Source organism: Pelodiscus sinensis, chromosome 2, assembly GCF_049634645.1.
Source record: "Pelodiscus sinensis isolate JC-2024 chromosome 2, ASM4963464v1, whole genome shotgun sequence".
Taxonomy (NCBI): domain Eukaryota; kingdom Metazoa; phylum Chordata; order Testudines; family Trionychidae; genus Pelodiscus; species Pelodiscus sinensis.
In genome coordinates, this window is record NC_134712.1 from 246,252,619 (window position 1) to 246,270,033 (window position 17,415).

The 17,415-nt window shown below is 40.8% G+C and overlaps 1 protein-coding gene across 1 annotated transcript in view; it reads right to left on the reverse strand.

The window, feature by feature from the left end:
- The window catches only part of LOC102447998 (sodium channel protein type 5 subunit alpha-like), an 86,251-nt gene that overhangs the window by 46,341 nt on the left and 22,495 nt on the right, over positions 1-17,415 (reverse strand). Inside the window, exons 10-14 of the mRNA XM_075922836.1 lie at positions 15,350-15,532; positions 13,221-13,347; positions 9,650-9,879; positions 9,085-9,279; positions 4,829-5,182 (exon numbers count right to left, since the gene is read on the reverse strand). Of these exons, the coding sequence (XP_075778951.1) occupies positions 4,829-5,182; positions 9,085-9,279; positions 9,650-9,879; positions 13,221-13,347; positions 15,350-15,532 (1,089 nt within the window). The remainder of the gene's footprint in view (positions 1-4,828; positions 5,183-9,084; positions 9,280-9,649; positions 9,880-13,220; positions 13,348-15,349; positions 15,533-17,415) is intronic.

A 17,415-nucleotide genomic window follows, 5' to 3' on the forward strand; every position in this document is an offset into this window, starting at 1 on the left:
CTTATCTCCAATACAGGACTGTAAATGAAAATCACACAATTTTACTGAAACATATTTTAAAATGATAACACCAGTAATGGTAAATTAATAATCAATTGTGGAAATGACTACGGTTGAGTGGAGTTTTGCTCCTCAAACAAGAATTTAATCTTTTTGTTACTTCTGAAGAATATTCTACATCCTCCCTATAATTACAGCCTTTATTGTTTGAGCATTGAATGAATTGTCTGACCATTTACAACCAAACCCATGAAATCTAAGGGTATATCTACACTTGCCCTCTAGTTCAGACTAGGGAGGCAAATGAACCATACCGAAGTTGCTCATGAAGCGCGGGATTTAAATATCCTGCGCTTGATTAGCATATTTGCAGCAGGTCACCATTTTAAAATGCCGGTTGCCCGATTTAACTTGCCGCGTGTAGACGTGGTAGTCCGATCCAAAACCCTTCCCTCGAATTAACTGTTACTCCCCCGAGTACTTCATTAGCAACTTCGGTATGGTTCATTTGCTTCCCTAGTCTGAACTAGGGGGCAAGTGTAGACATATCCTAAATCTAATACATCTTTAAAAATCAATTTAATTTGCAACCACATGGATTAAAATGCATCAGTGATTTTTATGGTATTAACTTTGCAATTCCATAGCTTGATATGTTTAGATTTCCTTTACACTAATCTTTCACTCTGAACATTCTCAGTTTATGTTTGTTTTGAGGATGATTCACCATTTTTAAAATGTTAATTACCTTTAAATTACTGTAATGCTCTCTTTAGTTTAGAACATTTTTGTCTAGGAATAAATTCTAATAGCATCAGCTGTGATGGATCAGTTGAGAAGTTACGTCATCTGAAGATTTTGTGGAAGCTAGAAGGATGTTTGTGAGTAGAAGGTTTGAAGGGCCTGAGAAGACTATCAATTTGGAGACAATTCACGAAATGCATGGTGGGACCCATCATGTGCTGCTGTTTATGAAGCCTAGCACTTGAAGAAACTTTTTTGCCTTATACTCAGTTTCTTCTGAACACTTCCAAGTGGTATAAAAGGAAAAAAAGTTGATGTATCAAAGCATTCCATCACTTCCTTGAGGGGCAGACAATTACAAAGGTATTGATATACATAACTATGGGGACATTGTTCATTTAGCTGGTCAGAAATGATATAAGAAAGCTGGAGATAATTTGTACAATAGAGCTATCAACCTCTGTATTAGGCGCAGACCACAGATCCAGCACAGCAAAGGATTTTGAGGGACTGATTTAGTCTCTCAATGGTTTTTTTTTGGATATGCGCTGAGTCCACAATCTACACTAAATAAATCTAACCCCTTCCTTGGTTTTTAATCCCCTGGCAGCTGGTTATCAAGTCCCCTGCTGGACATTCTTTAGCTGAAAAAAACCATTGAAAATGTATAATTGTAATTTACAGTCATCCCCAGGTGGTTACCATACATACCCTCACCCTGCTGCCACAAAAGATTTCCAAGAGCTTTAAATTCCATCCAGGGATCACTGAGAACTCTGTGGGAAACAGATGCACTACTCCGGTATTTCTCAAACTGTGCTCCGCGGAGCCCCAGGGCTTTGTGAGACATCTCCAGGGGCTCCGTAAGGTTGACAAACTGGAAACATCGATAGGTACAACACATACAATCAGTGGACCGCTGGGGCTCCATATAAATTTTTATGCATGTAATGGGCTCCGGAGCCCAAAAAGTTTGAGAACCCCTGCACTACTCTATGTTTCCTTTACCCATCCTGATAATAGGATCATAGAGTCATTGAAGATTACGTTTGGAAGAAATCTCAAAAGCCATCTAGTCCAACCATCTATTCAAAGCAGGACCAACCCCAGTTAAATCATTTAAACCAGTGTTTTGTCAAATAAGACCTTAAAACATCTAAAGATGGAGATGCCACCACCTCCCTAGACAACCCGTTCCATGGCTTCACCACCCTCCTAGTAAAATAGTTTTTCCTAATATCCAGCCTAGACCACCCCCACTGCAATTTGAGACAATTGCTCGTCTTTCTGTCATCTATCACCACTGAGAATAATACAGCTCCATCCTCTTTGGAACCCTCCTTTCAGGCAGTTGAAGGCTGCTATCAAATCCCCCCTCACTGTTTCCTTCTGCAGATTAAATAAGACAAGGTCCCTCAGCTCCTCCTCACAAATCTTGTGCCCCAGCCTTCTAATTATTTTTGCTGACTTCTGCTGGTCACTCTCCAATTTGTCCACATCCTTTCTGTAGTGGGGAGAACCACTGAGTTCTGGAAACTTCAGTTGTGTGAAGAAAGCCTCATCTACCTCAACCCTCTGATCTATAGCATATACCCATCACAACATCACCCTTGTTCTCAACTCTAATCTTAATCTAAAGTCTCTCAACAGGCTTTTCTCTAGTTTTGCACTGCAATTCTGAGCAATCTCAGGCTACGTCTAAACTACACCCCTCTGTCAGCAGAGGGATGTAAATTAGACATATTGAAAGTGCAAATGAACAAGGGATTAAAATATTTTGTGCTTCATTTGCATAATGGCAGCCGCCCCTTTTTTTCGTACTGGGGCTTTTTGAAAGAAAACCAGCAGTTTAGATGGTACTCCTCGATCTTTTGAAATGGGGCATTTCTGTCAAAAATGCCCCATCTAAGCTGCCGTTTTTTCGAAAAGCCCCATTTTGAAAAAAAACGGTGGCCGTCATTATGCAAATGAAGTGCGAGATATTTAAATCCCCGCTTCATTTGCACTTTTGATATGTCTAATTTACATTCTTCTTCCAACAGAGGGATGTAGTTCAGATGTAGTCACACTGCTCTCTTACATACAATGCAACTCCTGTACCTTTTCTCCTTCACCAGTCCTTCTTGAACAGCTTTACCCATCCATGACATGTGAGTTACCCTACCAACTCTCTGCTATTCCAATCACACCACAGTTCCCTGATCACGCCAGGACTTTCAATTCTTCCTGTTTGTTTCCTAGGCTCCTTGCATTTATGTATAGACATCTAAGATAACTAGACAGTCCTTCCCTGCCCACATGTAGAGCTGTGCAGGTTAACCAAGAGCCTTGAATCTCCAAGCAGACTTCTACCACAGAGCAGACTTCTACCATTTCTCCTTTCTCTTTTCTCAATCCCAGCTTCCTGTATGTTTCTGGCTTTATTGCACTAAAAAACAATCATTGCCAGCTCCAATTTACTATTTGAAAACAGTATCAAATGAGAATCTTTGGTCATGGATCTCCTCACACTTCCTCCAATGGAGTGACTCATGATGCTGGCATAAGCAAGAGAAGAATCAGGTCCTGTACCCTCTTATAAATCTTTTTGGCATATTTAATTTTGCACTTTGCTTGCAAATGAAGGAGTATTGGTGGGATAATGCCATGTAAACATGTTAGGCTGATGTTTTCCCATCAACTCTAAATTTGCTACGTTTATAATGCTTATTTGGAGGATCATTTGAAAGAGCCATAATATTTTGGTGTCGAGTATCATAGGGGTAACCGTGTTAGTCTAGATCTGCAAAAGCGACAAGAAGTCCTGTAGCACGAAAGTGGGTCTTTGCCCATGAAAGCTTATGCTCCAATACATCTGTCAGTCTATAAGGTGCTACAGGACTCCTTGTCAATAATATTTTGGGGCTCTTAAGTTACTGATAAATGCTTTCATCCTTACTTTTAGATTAAAATTTTTACTATTTCCACAAATTACAATGTTCACTTCTTAATATTTGTTTAAAAACAAAGATTCCACTGGTTCACAGAAAGCCCACAATAATTCAAAACCCTATTGGATATGAAAACTTCATCTGAGAGTTAGTTTTCTCTCAGAAACCTTATTTACAGTAGGGTTAATTGACTTCAGTGTATTTTATTTCTGATTTAGCTTCGGATAAGAAAAAGATCAGATGTCTTGCATCTAAAGAGAACTGAACTAGGAGCCTGCACTGAGCTATCCATTCAGTGGCTTCAGGTGTGAGTGCAGGGACTGCCTGCAAAGAGCTCAGAAGAGAAACAAGTTCTTTAACAAAAAACAGATTGTGATACAAACACTTAAGGCTTCATGCTCAGAAGGAGTCAGAAACTTCTATTTAGGACTCTAATTCCAATTGAAATGGATGGAAACTATAAATACATAGAAGTTAAGAGACTAACTTCTATTTTTATTTATCAAAAACTTCAAACTTCCACTGATTTCAACAGATGTTAGGATCTGAAATAGACATTTGGAGCTTAAATATTTTTGAGTATTCAGACCTTAATGATTATTTCCCCAGAGTCTTGAGATTAAAAGGAAAATTATTGATAACTTTTTTCTGATAGAAAATTGCTCCACTTTGGAATGAATATTGGCCTGTAAAAAGGTTTGGTGACGCAATATTGAAAGCATCTTACTTTAAATATGAGCGTGAGTTCTGAAGGTTAAAGGCAAATGGGATTTACTGGACACAGCAGAGTTGGGGTGGCCACATTGCCACCATCTCTAGCAGACTTACCATACATAGAAAGACAAGTCAATATATTGTGCAGTTTTGTAGTCCTATTGGTCCCCGGATAATAGTGAGACAGGGTGGGTGAGGTATTATTTTTTACTGGACCAACTTCTGTTAGTGAGTGAGACAAACTTTTGAATTTACACAGAGCTCTCCTTCTGGTCTGCTGAATCCAGACCAGAAGATCTCTGCAGAAACTTGAAAGCTTCTCTCTCTCATAAATTTAAGTTGGTTCAATAAAACTTATTACCTCAACTACCTTTTCTCTATAAGTCAGTATATTTTATACTGTACATGTAATAAAAAGATAAACATATCTGGAAACTCACCACGAGGTTTCCTATCACCATGGCCAGCAAGAAGACAACAAGGCATAATGGTTGCCCAGCTACTGCCATACAATCCCACATGGTCTCAATCCATTCTCCACACAAGATTCGGAATACAATAAGGAACGAGTGGAAAAAATCCATCATATGCCAACGTGGCTTGCAGTCCTCACTCATTTTATGGCAATGCTCTTTGTAGCTTTTCCCAAAAAGTTGCATTCCGACCACAGCGAAAATAAAGACTATGATGGCCAGAACCAAGGTGAGGTTACCCATGGCACCCACTGAGTTACCAATGATTTTAATAAGTGTATTCAAAGTTGTCCAGGACTTTGCCAGTTTGAAGACCCTTAGCTGTGTGTAATCATAAAACATAGCATTAGACAACAGACAATTAGATATTCCTCATTATCTTTTTTATGCAGACATTTCAGATTACTCAAACACTACGAAATGCAGAATATTTTATTTCTTTGTTCCCTTCTCTTCATCCATGTGTCTTTTAGCACAGTGACACAACAATCCTGCACAATTCTATAACATAAATTTACTGTATCACTAGCAATTTATTACTACCTCTCATTGGAGTTTCTTTCTTTCTGTATTTTCATATCTTCTAGAATTAGAACTTAAGTTCCTGCTTATCATAATCACTACTTTATTTTCATTTTCAATAACAAATATTTACATGCAAATGTGTTGAATTTTAGAGGTGCTGAGCATACAGAATTCCCATTGACTTAAATAGGAGTTATAGCTGTTCAGCACCTCTGTAAATCAAGCCAACAATCTATCATAAGTTTTTATAGCATCTGTCACCACAGTATCAAACACACCAAGCCAGCAAGCCACATGAATCATACTTAATTTTAAGCATGTAGCTTCAGTGCTTAAAATTGTAGGATTTTGCTTGACCAGGGTCTATGTGCTGATGCAGAAAGATAATTACTTATCTGTAATTCTTTGTTCTTTGTATTTATAGACATTATGACATTCTACGACTCTTGAGATCTCTGCCTCTGGTAAATGTCAGGTTCCAAAGCCCATAATCTTTTAAATAGTCAGTTCCTTCTTTGCCATTTTGAAAATAAAATGGTAAAAATGATAAAATCTTATAATTCTGAGTTGGTGAATGACGATCTATTATAACCATATTACAATGCATTTAGAGAATAAAAATAGGTAAGTAATGTTCTTCAAAGATAAATGTTATAGTAGATCTCCAATCCTGAAGAATAAAATTCTTATAGGATCTCTTTGAGAAATCCTAATTAATGAAAAAGAAAACGTTACCACAAAGAGGAAGAAGCAACAAGTATGATTGACAAGGTGGCAATAGTAGTGGTTGAGCAAAGGGGGAAATAAATACATGGAAATATGTGTGCCTCTATCACAGGGCTACTCAACACGCGGCCCGTGGGCCACATGCGGCTCCTGGCCCATTTGTTTGTGGGCCACAATGCAGTTTGGGTTTACACGGGGCTCAACACGCAGCCTGCAGGTGGGATCCTCTGAACATGACCTCCACTGAGAACACACTCCACAATGGTGAGTCTTCTGTTGATATGCATTTTAGTTGTTGAATACCTGAACTGTCATTGCTCATTAAAAGTGCTGTCAGATCGGTGGAAATGGGGCCTACATGTTGTGTAGTTTGCTTTAATTTCTGTATTCATGCCCATCAGTGTGAAAGAAGCTATTTGCATATATATTTGCATGTATATGCAAACACACTTAAGTTGCGGCCCTCGGCATGTGCTCTGAGTATCATTGTGGCCCCCAGGGCTTCCAAAGTTGAGTAGCCCTGCTCCATCATATACTTTTCTGTGCATTGGGAGAAAATGAGATACCTTCAAACAAATTACAAATACCAGCTAAAATCCCAATTCAGAAAAGCACTTACATGAACACTTAAATCTGTTCCTATTTGAGAAAGCACTTAAGTATGTGTTGTAAATTAAACACATCCTTAAGTACTTTCTGGAACAGAGATGCAGTTCCTAAATTGGTGTTTAGGAAACATCCCAAAAACACTTTAGTGAGAATGTATGTTATATCCCCACTTGTCCATCTAACCACCACACAAGCACCAATCCTCCAAACAGTTATGCACAAAAATAACTCTGAGTCTCTGTTTTAAATTTTTCCGTTAAAAGTATTTGCACAAGAGAGCATCTATACTGGCATGTGCCTTTGCGCAAAAGATTTGCTTTTGCGCAAAAGCATCCGTGCCAGTGTAGACGCTCTCTTGCGCAAGAAAGCTCCGATGGCCATTTTAGCCATCAGGCTTTCTTGCGCAAGAAATTAACGTTCCTGTCTACACTGGCCCTCTTGCGCAAGTATTCTTGCGCAAGAGGGCTTATGCCTGAGTGAGAGCATCAAAGTATTTGCGCAAGAAGCACTAATTTTGTACATTACGAAGTCAGTGTTCTTGTGAAAATTCTCACAGCCAGTGTAGACAGGCAGCAAGTTTTTGCGCAAAAGCAGCCACTTTTGCGAAAAATCTTGCCAGTCTAGCGCACCCTGACAGTTTGTAGAATAGGTAAAGCACCTTTATTCTTTCATGTCAGCACTATAAAACAATGAGCTTAGCCTGAGACTGTTTATCAGAGAGGGTACGTCTAAACTACATGGCTCCATCGACGGAGCCATGTAGATTTGTTTTTTTGGCAAAGGCAAATGAAGCCGCGATTTAAATGATCGCGGCTTCATTTAAGTTTACATGGCTGCTGCGCTGAGCCGACAAACAGCTGATCAGCTGTTTGTTGGCTCAGCACGCTAGTCTGGATGCTCCCCTGCCGACATCAAAGCCCTTTGTCGGCAGCCCCGGTAAACCTCATCCCACGAGGAATAACGGGGCTGCTGACAAAGGGCTTTGATGTTGGCAGGGGAGCGTCCAGACTAGCGCGCTGAGCCGACAAACAGCTGATCAGCTGTTTGTTGGCTCAGCGCGGCAGCCATGTAAATTTAAATGAAGCCATGATCATTTAAATCGCGGCTTCAGTTGCCTTTGCCTATCTGTCTAATCTACATGGCTCTATCGATGGAGCCATGTAGTCTAGACACAGCCAGAGGTTCACATCTTTTTCTCTCTCTCTTTCTCTCTTTTCCCTCTCTCAGGGCACATCTACACAGAAGGTCATAAGTCAAATTAAGCTACACAACTTCAGCTACGTCAATTGTGTAGCTGAAGTCACAATAGCTTAATTCGGCTTTTGGCGCTGTTTACACAACAGGAAATAGAAAGAAGAACTCTCTTCTTTCAACTTCCCTTACTTCTCGTAAAATGAAGGTTACAAGAGTAGGAGTAAGAAATCCTTCAGTTTGACATTATTTCAAAATAATGGCTTACTTTGTAGACATGCTCTTTCTTATTTTGGAATAACTGATGTTATTCCGAAATAATGCTGCTGTGTAGACATTACGTCAGGGTCAGATGTCTAACTTTTCAAAAGTAAACTAGAGTCCATCACATGATTTACTTTTCTTGTCAGCCACTCCTTGAATTTTGATAATATTTTCACCTCAGGAGCTGCTTTCCGTGATAATATCTGATTGGCAGAAGAACAACTTGCAAAGGTATATTGGAGGAGAATGAACTAGTTGACAACACCAAATATTGTTGCTGGAGATTATATTGTTGCAATAGTCAATATGAAGAATAACAACATTCCATTCCTAACCAAACTGAGGTAATGAAAGGGAACTATTCATCCTGAAGATTTCATAAACCTGAAATACTATTTCAGGGGTTTATATGATTTACAAAACAGGTTAGTGTTTGCACACCATTTTCACTTTAAATTAAAAATCACACTTTTCCAAAGGTTGTTTGATTGTTTTTTTTAAAAGTGTTTCTAACAAAAAAGAAGACTATGATGTAGTGTATCATCCACCTCCTAAAATCTAGGATAGCACATGTCTTTTTATTAATGTTTTCTCCTCCATTTCTTTTCAGTGCCTCTGAATTTGTTTTTCATTCTTTTCATTCTCTGCTCCAACATTCACTACATTTTGACACTGGATTCCTTTTGCTCCTTTCATTCCATGTTTTCAAACCATCCCAGAGTGAAATACAAATGTTATATTAGTTTCTCAAGCTTTCAAATGGGTTTGAAATTAGACAAAATGAGTTTCCAGTTCCTAATATGTGGGTGCAGAAATGAATTTTCCTTACAGTGAATGGAGGAACTGAAATACTCGCTATTGTATTCATGCAAAAAGTTTTATGAGACTGAATATATATGAGTCATTACCAGTTTGAAGGTACGTAAAACTAACAGGTTTCCTCGTCCTTTTCTTCCTTTACTTTTGGTGCGTAAACTCAGGTCAATTAAGCTAACCGTGACAATTAAGCTGTCATAAATATTCCAGCGCTGCTGAAAATAGTAGTAGGGATCTAGAGCAATGATTTTCAAGATCATTTCTGCAGTAAAAATTCCAGTGAAGATCTGTTACAATAGAAACAGTAAGTCATATCAGCCTAAAAGTTCCTGGGGCACAATTCTCTAGAAAATTCCTCCCACAAATATAGTAGCATAGATAAGAGGTACATCAATAAAAGCTGAATAGCAAACTCTACTTTTACCATGTATTTATATAATGTATTTTCAATAAATATTCTGGACTTATCTGCTCTTATTCTAAAGAATGTTTAGAACAATTGTGAAACAACAGTAACATTTGGGAATCCCATATCCTGAAAATTAATAGACAGAAAGAATAAATGAATGAATCTTTCTTTCTTATAACCATTCTTTGTATCCTGGGTAGAAATACACATACGTTTATTCTTGATAGAAACTGTTAGAATTCACTTACCATGTTGCTTATTTTAATCATGGATTTTAAATTTTGTGTCATGTTATAGTGCTCTAGTGCCATGAAGACAGTATTTACCACGATGCACAGAGTGATAGTGAGGTCAGTAAACGGATCCATTATTAAAATTGCCACTTTTTTCTTGATTCTCAACCACAGTGGACAAGAGTCCCAAATAAGATATTTTAGGGCAAAGTTCTTCAAGCAGGTAGGGCATTTCTGTTGCGATTCTTCAAGTTACAAATGATAAAGAAAACAAAGCAATAACCAGGTAATTAGTGCTGTTGTATGTGACAAGAGAAGAACCACAACTAATGAAAGCAGAGAAAAGTGAAACTTAAACCAAATTCCTTTTTTTTAGACTTTTTCCATTCATATCACTATGTAAGTCACTCACTCAATCTTACATTCATTTTAAAGACAAACCCCAGATCAATGAATCAGTATTTAAACTCATTTACTTTAGATAAGTCCTGATTCGAAACCCACTGAACTTCAATGGGCTTTTACTCAGAACCTTATTCATTTTAGACATACCTTGCAATTGTCTAGAACACTGGCAAATACGACTGAGGTAACAGCTTTCATTCTGATTCAGCAAGAAATATATACAGGCAAGTCCCCGGGTTACGCGGATCCCACTTATGTCGGATCCGCACTTATGAACAGGGCTTTTCTCGCCCTGGAGGACGCGGGCGGCAGGACCGCCCAGACGCGCCACGGTCCCGCCGCCCGTGTCCTCCGGGGCGAGAAAAGCTGCTCTGCGTCTCCCTGGTCTGCTGGGGGGGGGGGGTGCATCTGGGCAGTCCCCCCTCCCGGGTCCTCCGCGGCTTTGCTCCGAGGAGCGGCGCTACTGGAGCAACCCAGCAGCACCCCAGCTGCTCTGCCCCAGGCGTTCCCAAGTCAGCCGCTGCTGAAACTGACCAGCGGTTGACTACAGGAAGCCCGAGGCAGAGTTGCTCTGCCCCGGGCTTCCTGGAATCAGCTGCTGATCAGTTTCAGCAGCGGCTGACTTGGGGACGCCTGGGGTTCTTAAGTTGAATCTGTATGTAAGTCGGAACTGGCGTCCAGATTCAGCCGCTGTTGAAACTGATCAGCGGCTGATTCCAGGAAGCCCGGGCAACTCTGCCTCGGGCTTCCTGTAGTCAGCCGCTGGTCAGTTTCAGCAGCGGCTGAATCTGGCCGCCAGTTCCGACTTACATACAGATTCAACGTAAGAACAAACCTACAGTCCCTATCTTGTACGTAACCCGGGGACTGCCTGTACACTACAACTACTTTTGTGCTCTCTCCCCCAACTTGCATTTTGTGTGCAATATCACTAATAACCATGCCAAATGAAATAAACAGCTCAGTGATTGTGTCTAAATGAAACAGTACTATAATTGCATATTGGTTAGGTCTAATTCACATGCACATGCAATCATTCCTGTATTTTGGAAAAGTTTCAGGTTCATTTAAATGACCACAGGTAAAACTCAATACAAACACATAGGCAACATTTATTAAGCTCCAAACTGCCATTAGATTTGGACAGAGCTATTAAAACTGGAAGTAAGGTTAACTGCTAGCTAAGAGGATCTCATTGAGAGATGAAAAAAGAACAGTGTGGTTTTTCCATATGGTGCAGCTGGAGAAGAATCTTGAGGATTATTGGTATAGGACAGTAAACCTAAAGGAGGAAGATACAGGGCCATGGGATTATCTACCAGAGTGTTGGGGCCATACTCTCCTTGGGAGTAGAACTAATGGGATTTTGGCTCATTCATGGTGCCAAAAAGGTATATCCCAGTTCTGGCAGATGCATGGAAGACAGAGTCTTTGAGCTCTCATTTGTGCTCCTGTCAGAAGTATTTGCTCAGGGGGTCTGCACTTGCATTCTGGAGGCCTGCTAGATAGACTGCTGATATTTCTATCCGATGGTAGAAATGCACCAGCTCCACAGCCATTACAGCCCTTCACATAAGGATTGGGATCTTGTTCTGCCCAGTGTCAGTGCCCTGTTGTCCAGCATTACTTGGAGTGAGTTTGTATGGAGTGAACTAAACATTGCCCAACATCTTGCCCTGCTTTAGTGCAGGATATTGATATAGAGTGCCAGTTTCTGTGCCAACCATTTCCTCTGTGCTGTCCTCTTCTGTAGATGAGCCCCTATGCTTTCAGAGACGCGTCTGTTGTGAGGATCTTTGAGAGTGCTGGATGCAAGAATGGGGATCCAATGCAGACTCTCCTTGAATCCTTCTACCATATATGAGAATCCAACATCTTCCAAGGCACCATGACACATTTGGACACTGTGTCTTTTGGGGGGCATACACTGTTCTTACCCATGTCTGGAGGCACCTAAGGTACATACTGTCATGGGGAGTCACATCGGTAGAGGCCAATATATGTCTCAAGACTTGTGGACAGGTCGTCCCTGTTGTTCTGCACTGTAAAGTTGATAGGATGGAGAATCCGTCTTCTAGTAGGTAAACTCAAGCTTGTGAAATCTAGAATAGCTATTAGGAAGTTTATTCTCTGTACTGGGTTTAGCATGGACTTTTGTGGTTGATGTGGAGGCCCAGAAATTGAAATAGTATTAATCCTCTAAATATTGCTAACCGGACCTTTTGCCAACCAGCCTTTGCAAAGCCAGTGTCCAAATATGGGAACACTGATAGTTCCCACTGATGGAGGTGAGCGACTAACACTGAGAGAATCTTTACGCACACGCTTGAAGACTTGAGGAGTCTGAAGGGGAGAACACACTATTGAGAGTGGTGTGCCCCATCATTAATCTTAGGCAGTGGTTGTGGAAGGGGTGGATGGCTACATGGAAATAGGCATCCTGAAGACTGAGGACAACGAATCAGTCTCTTGTATCTAAGGATGGAATTATGGTAGCTCTCTCAATCTGGCAGCTTTCCCCTGGGCCACTTCCCCCAAACAATCCTCCCAGTCCCTTTCCTTTGGTACCTGGCCTGCTCATCAGTTCTCAGCTCACACCCACACAGCACTTCCTCCTTCCATTCCTTCACTCTTTTCCTTTCCCCTTCCTTACCGTTTCAAGCAGCTCCATGTGCCTTAATTGGCTGCAGGTACCTAATTAGCCTGAGGCTTTCAGCAAGTTTTAATTGACCCCAGATGACTGATTGATTATGCTGCACTAAATAGGGCCAAGCCTATTCAGGGAAGAGAAAGCTATTCACCCAAGCCCCAGGATGTCTTCCCTCTATTAGTGTGGGGCAGCCAGCTGGTCTGGGTCTGTCACACTGCTTATAAATTGGTTTACAATTTGTTTCAGTATTTTTCCAGATATCCAAGTGAGGCTGACAGGACCATAATTCCCTGGCTCCTCTTTGTTATCCTGTCTAAAGATAGATCCCCTCTAGAAAGGCAGGTGTAAGATGATAATACATATTCACAGGGAGCCAAATTAAAGATGTGCAGGCAATAATAATTCTGGCATTAGCTAACTGAAGCATTTGCAATAGACCCTATTAGCTCCCCCCACCCCTTTTAAAGATTTTGATCTTTCACATCAACATATGCTTAGGTCTGAATTAAAAAATAATGAGAAATGACTTACCATCCAGCACACAGGTAATGGTATTAACTGTCTCAGTTGCCCTTTTTCTTTGATGTGGCTCATTATAAGAATCCACTAACAGATAATGGGGCAAATGTTTCTTGCTCATTTCATCATATACAGGGGTCTGTTTAAAGAAGTGAGCAACATCAGAAACAGAAAACAATACAAAGTGAAATAAGAATTACACAGGGAAACTAAAATGAATGCTGACATACCACTGTAACCATCTATGCTGTTCCACTTGACATTCTGTGTTTGTTTACAATGGGAAATTTCTGACAAAACTGGGTTTACCTAGAAAATGCCAATTTATCAAACCTGAAATATATTGATGAAACTTGTATGGCTCAATGAACCACAGAGAAGCTTTTAACGGACCCCTGCCAGGTTCCTGCCAGCTTGTCCAGTGGACTACCGGGACTCCAGGGTTTTGGTGTCCATAGTTCTGAACAGCTGCAATATGTGCACTGTCCCAGGGCCAAAGGTGCTAGACTTCCACATTCTGCAGCTCTTGGAAAGCCTCACCTTCTCAACTGCCCTGGAAGGACCTCAGGGCTTCTAGAGTCCTGTACCAACTAGCCAACAGGCTGTACAAATCCAAAAACTTAGTGTGCTATCATCCCTGAGAGTCAGACAGTCTAGAAGTCTAGAAGCCTTGATGTCCCTGGCTGGATCAGTTCACATGAACTAAGGACAGTGTTCCCTCTAATTTTTTCCATCCATGTGCAGAATACATTTTGCTATATGCACCAAGGCATGTGCAGATGTGCACCACCATTACAAACACATGCTGCCAGCTGCTTCCAGTCATGGGTGCTCTGCTAATCAGCTGGGCAGCATTTGAATCTCTCCTGGGCAGCCACCCAATTACTCAGCTTAAAGGGAACACTGACTGTGGAACCCTGGCAACTGCAGACTGAAATTTACATGTATCATGCCAGGACATATCTGTCATTTTGAAAATACCAAGTGTCAGTATTTCCGAAGCAAGAATTTGACAATTTCCAATGTATGGGAAATTTTGAAAAATAAGTTTGGTTCACATCAAACCAAATTTTGAAATATTTATTTTCACATTGTCTAAAATTTTGGCCAGCTCTAGTTTGGAGTTGGATGTTGCTGGCGCAGAGCCTTTGCAGCTGGGAGCAGGGGCCAGCTGGGAGTAGGGGCCAGCTGGGAGTCTGGCAGCTGGGAGGCCCAAGCTGTGCTGGAAGAAGAGGGGACAGAAGTGGCTGGAAAGTCCAAGGCTGGAAAGCCCCTGGAGCAGGACTGACAGCTGGGATGTCCCAGACAGGTTAGTGATAGGAAGCGCCAGCAGCAGTCAGGAAGCTACAGTGGCCAGGGCTGGGAAGCTGCAGCCCCAGTGGCAGGGAGACCAATGGCTGGGAGCCCTGATGTACCAGGAGGAGAGGCCAGTGGCCAGGACTGGCAGCCAGGAGTGGTTTCAGGGCCCAGAGGGGATTCTGGGAGCAGGGCCAGCAGCCAGTGGAGGACCATTGACCTTCCTGGTCCAGCAAACTCTCTGGTTCAGAACCACTCGAGTCTCAAGGGTGCTGGACCAAGGGAGGTCCAACCTGTACCTCAATCAGTCACATAAGGTCTGTAAGTCCAATATTAAAAGTTATTCAGAGATTCCTCAGAAAGGTGGAGTAATTATGCTGACAGGAGAGCCCTCTCCCATCAACACATAGCATCTTCACCAGACGCAGCTTAGCTGCACTGGTGCAAAAGTCTGTTATGGAATGTTAATTAAGTTCCAGTTCCAATGTAGTTTTTAAAATTTTCCAATATTACACGGGATGTTAACATATTTTAATCTACACATATTCCAAATGCTCATGAAAATATTTTTGTTATAGCAAAATGCTTCAATGCATGTTGACACCTCACTCTTATATCTTGGCATTCATTTATATGGAACTTTCTCAAAAGTTTTCCTTTTGCATTGAAATGTTGTCTCCTCTCTCAGCTGAAAGGAGATTTTGTTTTAAAAACCAAAGAAACAGATGCTAGCTTGTATCTATTAATACAATATTCTATTTCTTAATGGGTTTTGTTTGTGCTTTTTAACAATTTCTGTTCTAAAACTGACACTATAAGGATTGCAGATTTAGATAAATAATTACCAAGTTTTGTTGACTGCCGCTGGACTGTGAACTGGGACCTTTTTGTTCTTCTCTATAATCTTCTATCCCTAAGGACTTATTTTTATGTCTCCTATTGCTTCTGTCTTTAACTTCTTTGGAGGATAAAGGTGACATTTCAAAGGAGCAAAGTGACATGGTATCATTTCGTTTAGCAGCCAATGCCTAAAAGTAAGCACACAAAAAACATAGCCGTTACTCTAGATACAGAATTAGGATATCAGGGTATTTCTACACTACACCCTAGTTCGAACGAGGGTGGTTAATGTAGTCATTCGAAGTTGCAAATGAAGCCCGGGATTTAAATATCATCTTCATTTGCATCTTGCTGGGCGCCGGCATTTTTAAATCCCCGTTAGTGCGGACTCCATGCCCGCGGCTACACGCGACATGGAGTAGGTAGTTCGAATTAGGCTTTCTAATTTGAACTACCGTTACTCCTCGTGGATCTAGAAAGCCTAATTCGAACTACCTACTCCGTGCTGCATGTAGCCGCGGGCACGGAGTCTGCACTAATGGGAATTTAAAAATGGCGGCACACAGCAAGATGCAAATGAAGCCCGGGATATTTAAATCCCGGGCTTCATTTGCAACTTCGAATGACTACATTAACCAGCCTAGTTCGAGCTAGGGTGGTAGTGTAGACATACCCTCAGTAAGGGCACATCTACACTACAGCATTATTTTGAAATAGCGCACATTATTTTGAAACAACAAGGTAAGTATCCACACAGCAAACCCATTATTTTAAAATTATTTTGAAATAACAGGCTTCTTATTCCAGAACAATAAACCCTCATTTCATGAGGAATGATGCCTGTTTCAAAATAGGGTGTGTCTGGATGCACAACTGCTGCTATTTCGAAATAGCTCCTCACCAGAGCCATTCAAATTAAAATACCCTTGTTGTGTAAACACATCCTAATGGAAAGTACTGCTGTGCTCTAGAATTCTTGTTAAGAATGATCATTTCATATTGATTGTTAAAATACTAACTTCATGCTTCTAATGCAAGCTGATCATTGAAGATATTAGGATTTCCCACTCCATATAGAACATTGAACAATTGGTTACATGCAGTGTTTCTGTGATAATATATGTTCCTTCTGTCAAAGACAAAATATAAAACTTTGGATCATTCATATCACTTAACTCCTATCTTTCTATGTGTATATTACAGACTGTGCAGAATCAGTTTAAAATTCAAATAGTAGCACATCTATCCATTTCCCAAAATGGAGACTTAAATACTGAGAATCACAGTTGCTTTGTGGGCTATCTTCAGGACTACAGTCACACAGTAGTATGTGGTCATTGCTCCCATCTGTGTTTTTAGTGGTATTTCAGATATTCAATTCCCCATCCCTCCGCTCTCTAGGAACTTGATCCATTGAAGTCAATTGGAGTCTTTTAATTGACTCCACTTGGCTTTAGATCAAACTCTAAAGGAGTCAAAGAAAAGAGTTGTTGTATGTTTCAATACCTAGTCTACCCACACAAATAGGCCAAAAGACAAAGGCTAAGTCTAGACTGGCATGATTTTCTGCAAATGCTTTTAACGGAAAAGTTTTCCATTAAAAGCATTTGCGGAAAAGAGCGTCTAGATTGTCACGGACGCTTTTCCGCAAAAGCACTTTTTGCGGAAAAGCGTCTGTGCCAATCTAGACGCGCTTTTGTGCAAAAAAGCCCCGATCGCCATTTTCGTGATCGGGGCTTTTTTGTGCAAAACAAATCTGAGCTGTCTACACTGGCCCTTTTGCGCAAAAGCTTTGCGCAAAAGGACTTTTGCCCAAACGGGAGCAGCACAGTATTTCCGCAAAAAGCACTGATTTCAGACAGTAGGAAGTCAGTGTTCTTGCGGAAATTCAAGCAGCCAGTGTAGACAGCTGGCAAGTTTTTCCGCAAAAGCAGGTGCTTTTGCGGGAAAACTTGCCAGTTTAGACACAGCCTAAGAGTAAAACAAATATTCATGTGTCCCTATTGAAACTTTAGGCTGATGGAATGTTAGCCCTGTCAGCTTTTATAATATTATTTTGCTTACAGTACCA